This window comes from Scyliorhinus torazame, chromosome X, assembly GCF_047496885.1.
Source record: "Scyliorhinus torazame isolate Kashiwa2021f chromosome X, sScyTor2.1, whole genome shotgun sequence".
NCBI classification, from domain to species: domain Eukaryota; kingdom Metazoa; phylum Chordata; class Chondrichthyes; order Carcharhiniformes; family Scyliorhinidae; genus Scyliorhinus; species Scyliorhinus torazame.
The window spans coordinates 33,845,239-33,861,765 of record NC_092738.1 but is presented as its reverse complement, the minus strand read 5'-3'; the positions used below and the strand labels follow the sequence as shown (position 1 = coordinate 33,861,765).

The 16,527-nt window shown below is 49.4% G+C and overlaps 1 protein-coding gene across 9 annotated transcripts in view; it reads left to right on the top strand.

The window, feature by feature from the left end:
• The window catches only part of dgkaa (diacylglycerol kinase, alpha a), a 237,164-nt gene that overhangs the window by 197,737 nt on the left and 22,900 nt on the right, over positions 1-16,527 (top strand). For all 9 annotated transcript variants that reach the window (XM_072494037.1, XM_072494038.1, XM_072494045.1 and 6 more), the window contains 4 exons: positions 2,377-2,469; positions 5,592-5,665; positions 8,635-8,709; positions 12,837-12,922. In XM_072494037.1, the coding sequence (XP_072350138.1) occupies positions 2,377-2,469; positions 5,592-5,665; positions 8,635-8,709; positions 12,837-12,922 (328 nt within the window). The remainder of the gene's footprint in view (positions 1-2,376; positions 2,470-5,591; positions 5,666-8,634; positions 8,710-12,836; positions 12,923-16,527) is intronic.

Below are 16,527 nucleotides of genomic sequence, written 5' to 3'. Positions count from 1 at the left end.
TTGTTCATCAGAGGCCCTGGAGCTCTGTATACAGCTCACACCAGCTCTGCTTAGTCCTGCCGTGGACTCTCCTGTGAAGCTCTCTCCAGCAGATTCAGTTGAGAGATCCTGGCCTGTTTGTACCTCTGACCCTCTCTCTTCCTTATTAAAAACTTCAGTTCTTCGCACAGTCCTGTTGCTTGCTTGCTGGCAGCTACAAAATGGAGGAATCTCTCCTCTGTGATTTTGCGGCCAAAGTTCAAATCGCATGATGTCAGTGTACGTGCCGAGCGCGTGACCTGCTCTCTGCTGCTATTTCTGGTGCTGTTTTTAAAAAGATATTTGGTCCTGAGACAGCACGCTGACGTCAGGAGGAGACGGTTGGCTTGTTCGCGATGCCTCAGGCGGAGGGGCGAGGTTGAGAAGGTGGGGCCTTCATGACTAACCTCAGCTGGTACGGGAATTGAACCCACACTGTTGGCCTCGCTCCCCATCACAAACCAGCTGTCCAGCCCGCTGAGCTAAACCGGCCCCAGCCTTCTCATAACTTCCAAGTGAGCACCACTTAAATGAGCTAAATTTCAGCCATTTTGGCACCATCCAATTTAATTTCTTAAACAGATTTATCGAGACATTAAGTTTCACCTAAGTTTGACTGTTTGAGTGCTATTTTATGAGCTTTGAGCCCCAGCCAAACATTCCATAGTCGTAAAGTCTCTCACAGCACCGTGATCTTGTTTATCGTTATGAGGTGACAGCCTGCAGCTTTTAACAGGTTACGTTAATTTGAAAAGCATTTTGGCCTTTGCAATGCATGCTGGGAAGGTTTGGTTCATTTCTGTTAGCAAACGGAATTCAGCATTTCATTTAACCTATCAATATTCTTAGATTCGATAGCCTCACGCGATCAACCACAGATTTTGCTGAAAATTATATAACCATTTCGAACAAAGAACAATACAGCACAGGAACAGGCCATTCGGCCCTCCAAGCCTGTGCCGACCATGATACCAACCTTGGCCAAACCCCTCAGCACTTCCTTGTGTCGTATCCCTCTATACCCATCCTATCCATGGGTTTGTCAAGATGCCGTTAATGTATCTGCTTCCACAAGCTCCCCTGGCAACACGTTCCAGACACTCACCACCCTCTGTGTAAAAACCCTGCCTCACACATCTCCTCTAAACTTTGCCCCACGGACCTTAAACCTGTGCCCCCTGGTGACTGACCCCTCCACCCTGGGAAAGAGTGCCTGCCCATCCACTCTATCCATGCCCCTCATAATCTTGTCGACCTCGATCAGGTCGCCCCTCAACCTCCGTCGTTGTATTGAAAACAGTCCGAGTCTATTCAGCTTCTCCACATAGCTAACACCCTCCAGACCAGGCAACATCCTGGTAAACCTCCTCTGCACTCTCTCCAAAGCCTCCACATCCTTCTGGTAGTGTGGCGACCAGAATAGTGCGCAATATTCCAAATTAACACTTTCCTAAGAATGGAATTAATCAGTTTGCAGTAACTTGTTTGGAGGAACTGAGAGAAATGTTGTTTGTTGTCTGTAAATCGAGGGAGGTCGAGCACTGTGTAATCCAGCACTAATCCTGGTTCATCTGTCATACTCTCATTGATCCTGTCCCAGGTACCTCCTCTGGTGTACCTCCGCTCTCCTCTTCAACCACCCTTCCAGTCTTTATTCAGTGTCATGCTCCGAGATAGCGAAGATTGGAAAACTCCCTTATTTCGCAGAGTGACCTGCTAATATCTTAGCCACGTCATCGTGAGCTCCCTACTTCCACGCAGGGGACTGCGTCCTCCGAGCATATGTCTGTTCCAGAGCCTTTCACGCCCCGTTAGAATCTCAACAAATAATTAGGAAACCATATACTGCGATAAGAGCGACGTGTCAGTTTTACCTCCTGTGCAGAGACTTCAGACAGTTTGCCAGCCTGAAGGCGCTATATAAATTCAAGTGGTTATTGTTGCTGGTGCCACTGTGATCGTGTGACCCTTTTAAGGGTGGGGGGGGGTGGACTCCACAGGCCATGTGACTGGCTCTGGGCCAATCGTGCGGGAGTGTGTGAACCTCGGCAAATGGGGGAGTTTGCGCGGGGCCCTGGAAGCAGGCAGTGTGCACCAGGGAGTTGAAGTGTAAAGTCCTCTTGTACAGTGCTCTGTGCCGGTTATCTAACTGCTTTTATCTTCAATAAACCCCTTTGTTAATGACTGCAAAGCTCCAGTGTCTTTTTCATGCACTTAGTTGGCCTGACTGTTGAAAGATTGTGTGGGGTGGGGAGAGACACAGGAAAACCAGGGGCGGGGATGTTTCAAGAGGGAAGGGGAGCAGCCGGTCAGCGTGAAGTCTTGTCTCACACCAGATTTTCTTTTCCCTTTTTAAAGGACCGGCAGAACAGTCTGAAGAAGAAAGAAGACGACGGCTCATCATTGGACACCGAGCAGCCTGTCACCACTGTCGATGGGAAAATTCTCCAGGTACTTTCCTCACTGAGAAAAGTCGCCAGACTCGCGCCACACACAGACATCGAAAATAGGAGCAGGAGGGGGCCATTCGGCCCTTCGAGCCTGCTCCGTCAGTCACCACGATCATGGCTGATCATCCAACTCAATAGCCTAATCCTGCTTTCCCCCATATCCTTTGATCCCATTCTCCCCAAGTGCTATATCTAACCTGGAATCGTGTTTGACAGTAGCTAAAGTGTGGGCACCTCTGCACCGTTTCTCTTTGCAAAGAAACCTAATGACTTTAAGGAGGTTAGCAAAACGCTGCGACTTTGCTGCAACACTTGATGACACTCTCGTGATAGGTTGGTTTGTGGACTCCGCAGTGCAGCTGTTCAGAGGAAGCAGCTTACCGTAAGTGATTTAACTCTTAAAGCTGCTGTGCAAGTTGCCACATTCATAGAGCTGGCAACAAGAGAAACTTGACAGCTAGGCGCTGGAGCGAAGATCCACAAAATGGACACCACAAGGAACACGACTGCAAGGGGACGTCAGGAGCTGAAACTACGCAGCTTGACAGTGGGGGGCGATCTACGTTTTGGGCATATCCAAAATCCGAGGGTCACAAAATCAAAATGGAAGTTGGATACGGGTGCAGCTGTATCGTTGATACCGAAGACAATTCGCCCGACTTGAAGACCTTTGACCAGATAGTGAAATTAGTCAAAGAACATTTCAACCTGAGGTCCTCAATTATCCTCCAATATTCTAAATTTAACTCTACAGTGAGTGACGATGAGTCTGTCTCAGCCTTCATAGCTAGGCTTCACCAGCTCGCTGAACACTCCGGGTTTGGGACCGCGCTTCATGATATGCCACGTGATCGACTGGTTTGTGGAATCCATAACTTCAACATTCAAAAGAAATTCCTGGCTGAAACGTTGGAAAAAGTGATCGTGATAGCTCAGTCGACGGTGTACACCACAAAGGTGGCACTGAACCCCAAAGCTCGAACAAGTGGTGGACTGCTATTGTTGCAGGGGAGGGGGACCATCCCCAAGAGACCTGCCATTGTCGAGAGTTCATGTGCTTTTGATATAATTGTCAGGATCACGTTCACGCACGTTGCCGCGCTAGGCAAAGCGCGCCAATGCAAAACAAAAGAATGGCAGCAGTCCACAGTGCCACTGCACATAGCGGAGAACATTTCAACCCAAGAACCTCGATTATCCCCCCAAGTTCGAGATTTAACTCTGTAGTTAGGCACCCTGAAGAGTCTGTCTCAGCCTTCACAGCCAGGCTTCGCCAGCGCGCTGAGCTCGGAGAAGGAGTACGCTGTGTACTATTTGAATGCAGTTCAGTCGAGCAAGACGACCCCGATTTAAATTGTCCTTGGAGTGGCCGGGTCGCCCCTGGACCGTGGTCCACGTTGACTACGCGGGCACTTTCATGGGCAGGATGCCCACTCCATATGGCTGTCGATAGAGGAGATGGGGACCACAGCTTCGGCAGCCATAGTGGTGCCTCGCTCCGGGTTTTCATCATTCATGGACATGTCGAAATGGTACCCCTTTTACAGGGGACCACTTCCAGACTTCTTTCCGAACCAATGGCACTCGCTGCACTCGGATGGGCCCATACCACCCTGCCACCTCCAGAACTCGTTTGGACTTAGTGGTTTCTAACTTGCCGAGGAGGGTGGAGGCACGTCAGGCCTCCCAGGGGAGTCAACAACGTGCAGGTTGGATGGATTGGCCATGATAAATTGTCCCTTAGTATAATTGTCCCTTAGTGTCCAAAGATGTGCAGGTTAGGGGGATTGGCCATGTTAAATTGTCCCTTAGTGTCCAAAGATGTGCAGGTTAGGTGGATTGGCCATGCTAAATTGTCCCTTAGTGTCCAAAGATGTGCAGGTTAGGTGGATTGGCCATGTTAAATTGCCCCTTAGTGTCCAAAGATGTGCAGGTTAGGTGGATTGGCCATGATCAATTGTCCCTTAGTGTCCAAAGATGTGCTGGTTAGGTGGATTGGCCGTGTTAAATTGTCCCTTAGTGTCCAAAGATGTGCAGGTTAGGTGGATTGGCCATGATAAATTGTCCCTTAGTGTCCAAAGATGTACAGGTTAGGTGGATTGACCATGTTAAATTGTCCCTTAGTGTCCAAAGATGTGCAGGTTAGGTGGATTGGCCGTGTTAAATTGTCCCTTAGTGTCCAAAGATGTACAGGTTAGGTGGATTGGCCGTGTTAAATTGCCCTTAGTGTCCAAAGATGTGCTGGTTAGGTGGATTGGCCATGTTAAATTGCCCCTTAGTGTCCAAAGATGTGCAGGTTAGGTGGATTGGCCATGATAAATTGTCCTTAGTATCCAAAGATGTGCTGGTTAGGTGGATTGGCCATGTTAAATTGCCCTTAGTGTCCAAAGATGTGCTGGTTAGGTGGATTGGCCATGTTAAATTGTCCCTTAGTGTCCAAAGATGTACAGGATAGGTGGATTGGCCATGTTAAATTGCCCCTTAGATGTGCAGGTTAACTGGCTTACGGGGATAGGGCAGGGGAGTGGGTCTAGGTAGGCTGGGCCTAGGCAGAGTTCAGACCTCGATGTACTCTAGGGATTCAGATGGTGAAATTTGAATTCAATAAATAAAACAAAGTCTAATGATGACCATGAAACCATTACAAATTGTAAAAACCCATCTGCTTCACTAATGCCCTTCAGGGAAGGAAATCTGCCATCCTTACCCGGTCTGGCCTACATGTGACTCCAGACCCACAGCGATGCGGTTGTCTCTTAAATGCCCTCTGAATTGGAGGGCGTTAAGGATGGGCAATAAATGCTGGCACAGCCAGGGACGGCCACATCATGTCAATTAATTTTTGAAACACCACTGGCGGCCGTGCCTTCAGCTCCCTGTTCCCGAGTTCTGGAATTCCCTCCCTCAACCTCTCCACCCTCAACCTCGCCTCCCTCGATTCAGACACTCCCTGAACCCGACCCCTTTGGTCACCTGACCTAATATCTCCTTGTGTGGTCCAGCGTCAGCATTTGCCAAGTTGTTGACGGGATCGTCACCTTTGTTTTCTTGAGGAAACTCTAATGGGAGGGGGAAGCTTTTTCCTTTTGAGATGATTGTTGCTGTTCTTCTTCTCATTGACAGATTATCCCAGTGCCTCAAACTCACCCACTGCTGGTGTTTGTCAACCCAAAAAGTGGCGGGAAGCAGGGGGAACGGTAAGAAATGGCTCCCGTTTGTGGCCTTGCGATTCTGATTCGTGGATTGGGGGGGGGGGGGGGGTGCAGACACACACACACATACAGAGGCACACACTCACACACAGACTCTCACGCACAGACTCACACATACAGAGGCACACACTCACACACACACTCACAAACACTTACATACACACACACACACACACACACACACAGACACACACAGCAGGGGGCGAAGCTGCTTTTGACTGGGTTTCCTTGAATTTCTTCAACAGGGCCTCACTGATGGCCTGTTTCCCGAAGAGGTGGCTGACCAACTGCCTGCAGGCAAAGTGCAGGCCATCTGAATTCTGGCACCCAGCTCAGCTGTGGCCTGTTCTGGGAGTTTGAAATTGCTGAAAGGGAAGAATGTGCTGGGTTACAGGGAGAAGGTGGGGGAAAGGCACTGGGTGAATTGCTTCTTCAGCGAACCAGCACAGACACACTGGGCCAAGTGGCCTCATTCTGTGTTGGAACTACACTGTTCGGTGATTCTAGATCATTCTAGATATAGAATCACAGAACAGACAGTATGGGAAGGTATTTAATTGGGGGAGGGGAAATTATACTGCTATTAGACAGGAGCTGAGGAGCATAAAGTGGGAACAATTGTTGTTGGGGAAATGCACAACACAATGTGGGGGTTGTTTAAGGAGAACTTGCTGTGAGTGCTGAATAGTTTTGTCCCACTGAGACGAAGAAGGAATGGTCAGGTGAAGGAGCCTTGGATGACAAGAGAAGTGGAGCTTCTAGTCAAGAGGAAGAAGGAAGCTTACGTAAGGTTGAGGAAGCAAGGATCTGGCTCGGCTCTAGAGGGTTACAAGGTAGCCAGGAAGGAACTCAAAAATGGACTGAGGAGAGCTAGAAGGGGGCATGAAAAAGCTCTGGCGGGAAGGATTAGGGGAAACCCCAAGGCATTCTACACTTATGTGAGAAATAAGAGGATGATCACACACACACAACATTACAGCGCAGTACATCAGAGTGAGAGTTGGGCCGATCAGGGATAGTGGAGGGTACTTGTGCCTAGAGTCTGAGGAGGTGGGGGGGGCCCTAAATGAATATTTTGCTTCAGTATTCACTAGAGAGAGGGACCTTGTTGCTCATGAGAACAGTGTGAACCAGGTTAATGGACTCGAACAGGTTGATATTAAGAAGGAGGATGTGCTGGAAATTTTGAAAGCATCAGGATAGGTAAGTCCCCTGACGGGATATACCCAAGGTTACTACAGGAAGCGAGGGAGGAGATGGCTGCACCGTTGGCGATGATCTTTGTGTCCTCACTCTCCACTGGAGTAGTACCGGATGATTGGAGGGAGGCGAATGTTGCTCCCCTGTTCAAGAAAGGGAATAGGGAAATCCCTGGGAATTACACTCCAGTCAGTCTTACGTCTGTGGTGAGCAAAATATTGGAAAGGATTCTGAGAGATAGGATTTGTGATTATTTAGAAAAACATGTTTGATTAACGATAGTCAGCATGGCTTTGTGAGGGGCAGGTCATGCCTCACAAGCCTTTTCTTTGAATTCTTTGAGGATACGATGAGACACATTGATGAAGGTCGGGCAGTGGATGTGGTGTATATGGATTTCAGTAAGGCATTTGATAAGGTTCCCCATGGTAGGCTCATTCAGAAAGTTAGGGGGCATGGGATACAGGGAAATCTGGCTGTCTGGATACAGAATTGGCTGGCCGAAAGAAGACAGCGAGTGGTAGTGGATGGAAAGTATTCCGCCTGGAGGTCGGTGACCAGTGGTGTCCTGCAAGGATCTGTTCTGGGACCTCTGCTCTTTGTGGTTTTTATAAATGACTTGGATGAGGAAGTGGAAGGGTGGGTTAGTAAGTTTGCCGATGACACGAAGGTTGGGGGAGTTGTAGATAGTGTTGAGGGTTGTTGCAGGTTACAACAGGACATTGACAGGATGCAGAGCTGGGCTGAGAAGTGGCAGATGGAGTTCAACCTCGATAAATGTGAAGTGGTTCATTTTGGAATCTCGAATTTGAATGCTGAATACCGGGTTAAAGGCAGGACTCTTGAAAGTGTGGAGGAACAGAGGGATCTTGGGGTCCACGTGCATAGATCCCTCAAAGTTGCCACCCAGGTTGATAGGGTTGTTCAGAAGGCGTATGGTGTGTTTGCTTTCATTAACAGGGGGATTGAGTTACAGAGCCGCGAGGTTTTGCTGCAGCTTTATAAAACTCTAGTTAGACCACACTTGGAATATTGTGTCCAGTTCCGGTCGCCTCATTATAGGAAGGATGTGGATGCTTTGGAGAGGGTGCAGAGGAGATTTACCAGGATGATGCCTGGACTGGAGGGCATGTCTTCTGAAGAAAGGGTGAGGGAGTGAGGGCTTTTCTCACTGGAGTGAAGAAGGCAGAGAGGTGACCTGATAAGAGGTGTACAAGGTGATGAGAGGCATGGATAGAGTGGATAGCCAGAGACTTTTCCCCAGGGTGGAAATGGCTGTCACGAGGGGACATAATTTTAAGGTGATTGGGGGAAGGTATGGGGGAGATGTCAGAGGTTCTTTACACAGAGAGTGGTGGGTGTGTGGAATGCACGGCCAGCAGAGGTGGTGGAGTCCGAGTCATTCGGGACATTTAAGCGACTCTTAGACAGGCACATGGACAGCAGTGAATTGAATAGGTGTAGGTTAGGTTGATGCATAAATAGATACATAGAAGATAGGAGCAGGAGGAGGCCATTCGGCCCTTCGAGCCTGCTCCGCCATTCATCACGATCATGGCTGATCATCCAACTCAATAGCCGAATCCTGCTTTCCCCCCATAGCCTTTGATCCCATTCTCCCCAAGTGCTATATCCAGCCGCCTCTTGAATCTTAGATGAGGATAAATGGTCGGCACAACGTCGTGGGCCGAAGGGCCTGTACTGTTCTATGTTCTATATCAGGATGCTGAGAAACTATCGTTGTCTGCTTACAGGGTCTTAAGAAAGTTCCAGTACCTTCTGAACCCACGACAAGTGTTCAACCTGGCCAAAGATGGTCCGAAGCTTGGGTAAGGCTGAGCGAGCTTTGAAAACATTGATCAGATCCATTTGAAATGCGTAGAAATCTCTCTTGATTCTCTGCAATGCACAAAGTGTCTGGTGAATATATTCCTGTCGGTATATCCTTGAGTGGATATGACAAGTCTGTTGTATAACACACTATAACTGCTACTCCCCGCGAATCTTCAATTCCCTGTTTTTGTTTTTACTGCATCGCTTGTGGCTTTGTTCAAAGTCAGGGGTGTTGAGAATTGAAGGCTGCCTCACATTTATTGGCGTTATGATGGGATAGCCCGGTGAAACGGATTGGCGGGGTGTTGCGCCACACCGTCATAAAGATAACATCTGGGTATTCACCTGCTTGTACCATACCGGGACTCGATGGGCAAGGAAGGTGCGTTCGTAATGCGGTCAAACAGTGTGCCATCCTCGAGCCCTTCTAAACACGCCAAGGTCTGGCGGTGAGAGCGGGAGAGACTCCCGGTTAGCCATGCGTGATGTGGCTAGAAGCCCCAGGTGACAGACCCGCGACCTGCTCTGGCAATGCCTAGGGATGGAAACAAACGGAAGTCTGCCTTCGTGACGAGAATTGCCGTTCATCCGCTTGGCGCAAGATTATAAATGGTGGCCTGGCATGTCTACAGGATTTTCTCTGATCCTCTGTCGCAATTGCAGCAAGATATTGGCGGCGCTAGCGGCTGAACGGGCATTTTGGTTTAGCAGTTTTGCCCACTTCTCGGGGTGTTGGTTCACCTCTCCCCCAGATGGGGTGGATGGGGGGGGAGGAGGGGGGGGGGGGGGGTTGCATGTAGAGCTAAACAGGGTCTGAGTTGATCTGAGAGGTTGCCACCTGCAGAGGGCAAGCAGTCCCAACGGGAGGTCCGAGGATGGGTCACTGTGACATTTTGGGAAGCTGTTGAACTTTCCTTCAGAAGAGGGACGTGATGGGGGTCTTCCGAGATGCGGCAGGATCAATGCGTTGAAAAGCATCCTCCGTGATGCGGAGCGAGACCAGCAGCATGGGTTCAATTCCTGTACCGGCTGAGGTTATTAGTGAAGGCTCCGCCTTCTCAACCTTGCCCCTTACCTGAGGTGTGGTGACCCTCAGGTTAAATCACCACCAGTCAGCTCTCCCCCTCAAAGGGGAAAGCAGCCCACGGTCATCTGGGACTTTGGTGACTTCACTTTAAACCAAAGACTTGGGCTAATGTTCTGGGGACCTGGGTTCAAATCCCGCCTTGGCAGGCGGGAGAAAATTGAATCGAACAAATATCTGGAGTTAAAAGTCTAATGATAACCATAAAACCATTGTCGATTTTAAACATTGAAACGGCATTTGGACAGATACATGGATAGGAAAGGTTTCGAGGGATGTGGGCAGATGGGGTTAGCTTAGATGGGCTTTTTGGTTGGCATCGACCAGTTTGGGACGAAGGAGCTGCCTCCGTGCTGTAGATTCGATTCGATGATTGTCGTAACAACCCCATCATGTTCACGAATGTCCTTCAGGGAGGGAAATCTGCCGTCCTTACCCGGTCTGGCCGACGTGTGACTCCAGACCCACAGCAATGTGGTTGGCTGTTAAAATGCCCTCGGAAATGGCCAAGCGAGGCAATTCGGGACAAGCAACAAAATGCTGGCCCAGCCAGCCCATGAACAAACGAGACCATTTGGAACCCCCGGCCCTGTACCTATGCACCAGCTCAACTCGGGTGTCAGATTTGGGACCTTCGCAGTGACTGGGAATAGAAAAATCACAGTGATTCGCCAACACACTCAACATTTATTCAGTTTGGGGCAGTTTGGATCCCCTTCCCCTTCCCTTACTTTGGGTACAGTTCCACAGGAATGGATTGTCCTCTGGTACCCCACTACATGGCTGTTAACCTGCAAAGTACCTCATTTTCCAGTGGTTGGTGGGAAGTAGTCACTAGAAGTGGAAGCACTGTGTTCCGGTGAATTCGCTGGCAGTTGTGTGACACATTACATCATGCATTACATAATATTCTCAGCTGCAAGTCCTCTGGTTCAGATTTCCTGTGTGGTTTCTTTGTTCAAAAATACAGTCGCAGGATGTGGCCGTTGATGACTAGGCCGAGCATTTATTGCCCATCCCTAATTGCCCCACCAGAAGGTGGGGGTGAGCTGCCTCCTTGAGCCGCTGCAGTCCCTGAGGTGTAGGTACACCCACAGTGCTGTTAGGGAGGGAGTGCCAAGGTTTGGGCCCAGCGACAGCGAAGGAATGGCCGTGTGATAATCCCCACGAGGCCGATGGAGATATCCTGATTGACCTCCCCGTGGGATCCATGGAATATGAGCTTCCCCATTGATGGGCGAACTGGGGCTCAGAAGCACGTAGTGTAAAGGCCGGCCCAGAGAGGGACCGTCATATTGGTTGTACCAACGGGACTTTACTCTGGAAATATATTCGCTGCCGTGGGCAGACATTTTGTGACCGTAAAATATCGGTGGCCACCTTGCCGCTCGGTTTTCTGAGTCTTGATAGGCCGATATATTTCCCAGTCAGGATGGTGAGTGACTGGGAGGGGAGCCTCCAGGTGGTGGGGGTCCCAGGTATCTGCTGCTCTTGTCCTTCTAGATGGTAGAGGGTATGGGTGTGGAAGGTGCTGCCTAAGGAACCCTGGTGAGTTGCTGCAGTGCATCTTGTAGATGGTACACACGGCTGTCACTGTGCGTCGGTGGTGGAGGGAGGGAATGTTTACAGTGGTGGCTTTGGTACTTCTGTCTCTTCGAAGTTTCAACTCTCATTCTGAAGCGCAGCATTTTACTTGGATTTCCGGGGCCGGAATGCAAAAAAGCTGGCGCAGAAGCGAGCTGGCGGTGACACAGGGCTGTTGGTGGAACTGTTGCCGAGACACTTGAGTGAGCTGGAAACGGCCACACGCTTCCAATGCTGCCGCGCAGCAGGCGCCACACTCTGGTGGACTTGTTGGCAGAACTACCCAGAAGGCTTTGCAACTCCTTTGGTCTCCCAACCCCCACCGAAAGGCGAACATTGCTCCCAGCTGCGTTCCCCCCCCCCCCATCGCCCCTTGCAGTCAACACCCGGCCTGACTCCCAAAACGGGATAGACGCTTCTTGCCTGCTTCTTACGTATCAAGTTAGATAGTTTTGAGTGCACGTTTATGATCTTTAAAAATGTTCTTTGCATCCTGTTCAAAAAGAGACTAAGCCTGCAAGTATCACACTCTCGGGAAATGATGTGTCTTATAAAAGGAATAATATTTTGTACATGCTTTATTCAGCCATGTGAAGCCACAAAATAAGAATTGGAAATGTAACTGTATAAGGTGTTAGTGAGGCCATACCTGGAGTATTGTGTTCAGTTTTGGTCTCCTTACTTGAGAAAGGACGTACTGGCACTGGAGGGTGTGCAGAGGAGATTCACTAGGTTGATCCCAGAGCTGAAGGGGTTGGATTACGAGGAGAGGTTGAGTAGACTGGGACTGTACTCGTTGGAATTTAGAAGGATGCGGGGGGATCTTATAGAAACATATAAGATTATGAAGGGACTAGATAGGATAGATGCGGGCAGGTTGTTTCCACTGGCGTGAATTAGTCTGGTGAAACTTTGCTGGACACCCTCAATAGCAAGAATTAACTTGTCCTCAAACTAGGAGACCAAGAGATGGGAAGTAACGTTTTGAGAGGATGGCTCTTTGACAGAGTCGTCTAGATTGGAACGTTGGCTCCCTTCTCTCTACACAGAGGCTGTCAGACCTGCTAAGATTATCCAGTATTTTCAGTTTTTGTTTCAGATTCCAGCATCCGCAGTAATTTGCTTTCAACGAGTTTAACTAGTTTGATAATCCGGTCACTATTATTCGAGCAGACACCAGAGGGAAGATTTGATGAGTTGCTGCATACCAGTTAGTGTGCACACGAGCATTTCCTTCATGTTCAGCTTGCAGCCAAAGAATGTGGGGCGGGAGGGTCTTTTATCAGTCGTAGGGGATCCTGCGGTGACAGAAAAGGCTTCAGGCCTAGTAATCGTAGGTTGAGAATCTGCAGCCAATCACGGTGGGCAGCACCCAAACTGTTGAACCAATTGAAAAGCCAGTGAGTTTACAGGAGGTGTCTGTTGATAATGCCGTGATGCTTCCCTCTCTTACAGACTGAAATTCTTTCACGATGTGCCGAATATTCGTGTCTTGGTGTGTGGAGGCGATGGCACTGTGGGATGGATACTTGACTCCATTGGTACTGTAACCTTTAATGACGTTTCAACTCAATAAAAACAGGCTTAAAAAATGTTATCACATTTTTCTGATACATATTTGGCCCACACAGGCAATTAATGAAGATGACAGGGAAAACAATCCAATTAATCCCAAAAGATATTTCGGCATAGCAAAGTAGGGATCCAAACGGTTGGCAAATTGAATGTTTTCCATTTCAGGCACCTTGTGCCATCTTCAAACCAGGGATAAGTACAGCATGGGGTTAGATACAAAGTACAGCTCCCTCTACACTGTCCCCATCAAACACTCCCAGGACAGGTACAGCACGGGGTTAGATACAGAGTAAAGCTCCCTCTACACTGTCCCCATCAAACACTCCCAGGACAGGTACAGCTCGGGGTTAGATACAGAGTAAAGCTCCCTCTACACTGTCCCCATCAAACACTCCCAGGACAGGTACAGCACGGGGTTAGATACAGAGTACAGCTCCCTCTACACTGTCCCCATCAAACACTCCCAGGACAGGTACAGCACGGGGATAGATACAAAGTACAGCTCCCTCTACACTGTCCCCATCAAACACTCCCAGGACAGGTACAGCACGGAGTTAGATACGGAGTAACGCTCTCTCTACACTGTCCCCATCAAACACTCCCAGGACAGGAACAGCACGGGGTTAGATCCTGAGTAAAGCTCCCTCTACACTGTCCCCATCAAACACTCCCAGGACAGGTACAGGCCGGGGTTAGATACAGAGTAAAGCTCCCTCTGCACTGTCCCCATCAAACACTCCCAGGACAGGTACAGCACGGGGTTAGATGCAGAGTAAAGCTCCCTCTACACTGTCCCCATCAAACACTCCCAGGACAGGTACAGCACGGGGTTAGATACAGAGTAAAGCTCCCTCTACACTGTCCCCATCAAACACTCCCAGGACAGGTACAGCACGGGGTTAGATACAGAGTAAAGCTCCCTCTACACTGTCCCCATCAAACACTCCCAGGACAGGTACAGCACGGGGTTAGATACAGAGTAAAGCTCCCTCTACACTGTCCCCATCAAACACTCCCAGGACAGGTACAGCACGGGGTTAGATACAGAGTAAAGCTCCCTCTACACTGTCCCCATCAAACACTCCCAGGACAGGTACAGCACGGGGTTAGATACAGAGTAAAGCTCCCTCTACACTGTCCCCATCAAACACTCCCAGGACAGGTACAGCACGGGGTTAGATACAGAGTAAAGCTCCCTCTACACTGTCCCCATCAAACACTCCCAGGACAGGTACAGCACGGGGTTAGATACAGAGTAAAGCTCCCTCTACACTGTCCCCATCAAACACTCCCAGGACAGGTACAGCACGGGGTTAGATACAGAGTAAAGCTCCCTCTACACTGTCCCCATCAAACACTCCCAGGACAGGTACAGCACGGGGTTAGATACAGAGTAAAGCTCCCTCTACACTGTCCCCATCAAACACTCCCAGGACAGGTACAGCACGGGGTTAGATACAGAGTAAAGCTCCCTCTACACTGTCCCCATCAAACACTCCCAGGACAGGTACAGCACAGGGTTAGATACAGAGTAAAGCTCGCTCTACATTGTCCCCATCACTCTCCCAGGACAGGTACAGCACGGGGTTAGATACAGAGTAAAGCTCCCTCTACACTGTCCCACATCAAACACTCCCAGGACAGGTACAGCACGGGGTTAGATACAGAGTAAAGCTCCATCTACACTGTCCCCATCAAACACTCCCAGGACAGGTACAGCACGGGGTTAGATACAGAGTAAAGCTCCCTCTACACTGTCCCCATCAACCACTCCCAGGACAGATACAGCATGGTGTTAGATACAGAGTAAAGCTCCCTCTACACCGTGCTCCCGTAATCGGTTGCATCCCCAATCTCAGAAGAGCATCCTTTGCTGCAAAAGCGTGAGATTTTTCAATTTGCCGTTAGCAGTCCTTGCTGCCTGGGAGTGTGGTTGGCAATTGTATTCCGATCGGGTGCAGATTTGTGTTGCTGCTTCATGTTGACTGAACAGTGGATTGTTGCTGGACACAGGAACCACACATCCACATGGAATAGCAGCTGGGATTCCTGCTCCCCAGGTAGTTACACGCCTTGAGTTATTGTTTGGACAAGTGGCTCAGATTCAAGGCCGCCAATGGGGCAGATTGAAATTCTCACATTCACTTTCCTTCCGGGCCAGTGGTCATTTTGTTGGCCCTCAGTAACAGCGGTTCCATTTGCTGTGTGTGTTCACTGAGCGTTCCTGAGCAGGAGGTTTACGCAGTTTGGCTCGCTCTGATTATCCCTGGGATGCACTAGAAAGTACTGACTGTGGCTCTGAGATTTCTTGTCCTGGTTTTCCGCTGGTTAAACACCATTTCAAAACAAATGGGCTCGCTTGTTTTGCTGCCGTCTTATCCACATGCTGCGCTAATTTCCTGCATTTGAAGCAGGAGCAAAATCAAGCAAAGCTACCAGGGCGGACTGGGGGAGACTGGGTAAAGGATGAGGTACTCGAGGAACCGGCCAAAACGGAACTTTCCTGAATTCAGCGAGGTCGGAATGAGGACAAGTGTCCGTTTACTGGGCATCCAGGAGGAGGAGGAGACCTCCTGCCTGGGAGACTCCAAGACAATCGAGGTGAACAATGCAGGTATCAGCAGTGCTGAAGAATGTGGATGGTGCAGGAAGAGATTGCACAAATCCTCATTGCAACTGGAGGAATCCAACTCAACTCTGAGCCCTTCCAAGCCGCAGCCAGGTGCATTACACAGCGCAGTCAAAACATCACAGCGTGGCTGCATCAATCTGGGAGCAGATACATGGACGTAAATAATGATGAACACTAATGTGCGCAGGCAGCTGGATCGCAGAAACTGTAGCGGCATATCCAACGCTTTTGCATCAAGCCTGCTGAACTCTCGTCTGCTCACAACCCTTTCCCCAATGAGGGATCATTGTTGTCCTGCCAGGGTTTCAACATCCTTTTCTCTGCCCCTTCCCCTTGTTGATCTCCCTGCTACCCGTGTCTGCGTGGGTTTCCTCCGGGTGCTCCGGTTTCCCCCCCACAATCCAAAGATGTACAGGTTAGGTAGATTGGCCATGATAAATTGTCCCTTAGTGTCCAAAGATGTGCTGGTTAGGTGGATTGGCCATGATAAATTGTCCCTTAGTGTCCAAAGATGTGCAGGTTAGGTGGATTGGCCGTGATAAATTGTCCCTTAGTGTCCAAAGATGTACAGGTTAGGTGGATTGGCCGTGTTAAATTGTCCCTTAGTGTCCAAAGATGTACAGGTTAGGTGGATTGACCGTGTTAAATTGTCCCTTAGTGTCCAAAGATGTACAGGCTAGGTGGATTGGCCATGCTAAATTGTCCCTTAGTGTCCAAAGATGTGCAGGTTAGGTGGATTGGCCATGTTAAATTGTCCCTTAGTGTCCAAAGATGTGCAGGTTAGGTGGATTGGCCATGATAAATTGTCCCTTAGTGTCCAAAGATGTGCAGGTTAGGTGGATTGGCCGTGTTAAATTGTCCCTTAGTGTCCAAAGCTGTGCAGGATAGGTGGATTGGCCATGTTAAATTGTCCCTTAGTGTCCAAAGATGTACAGGTTA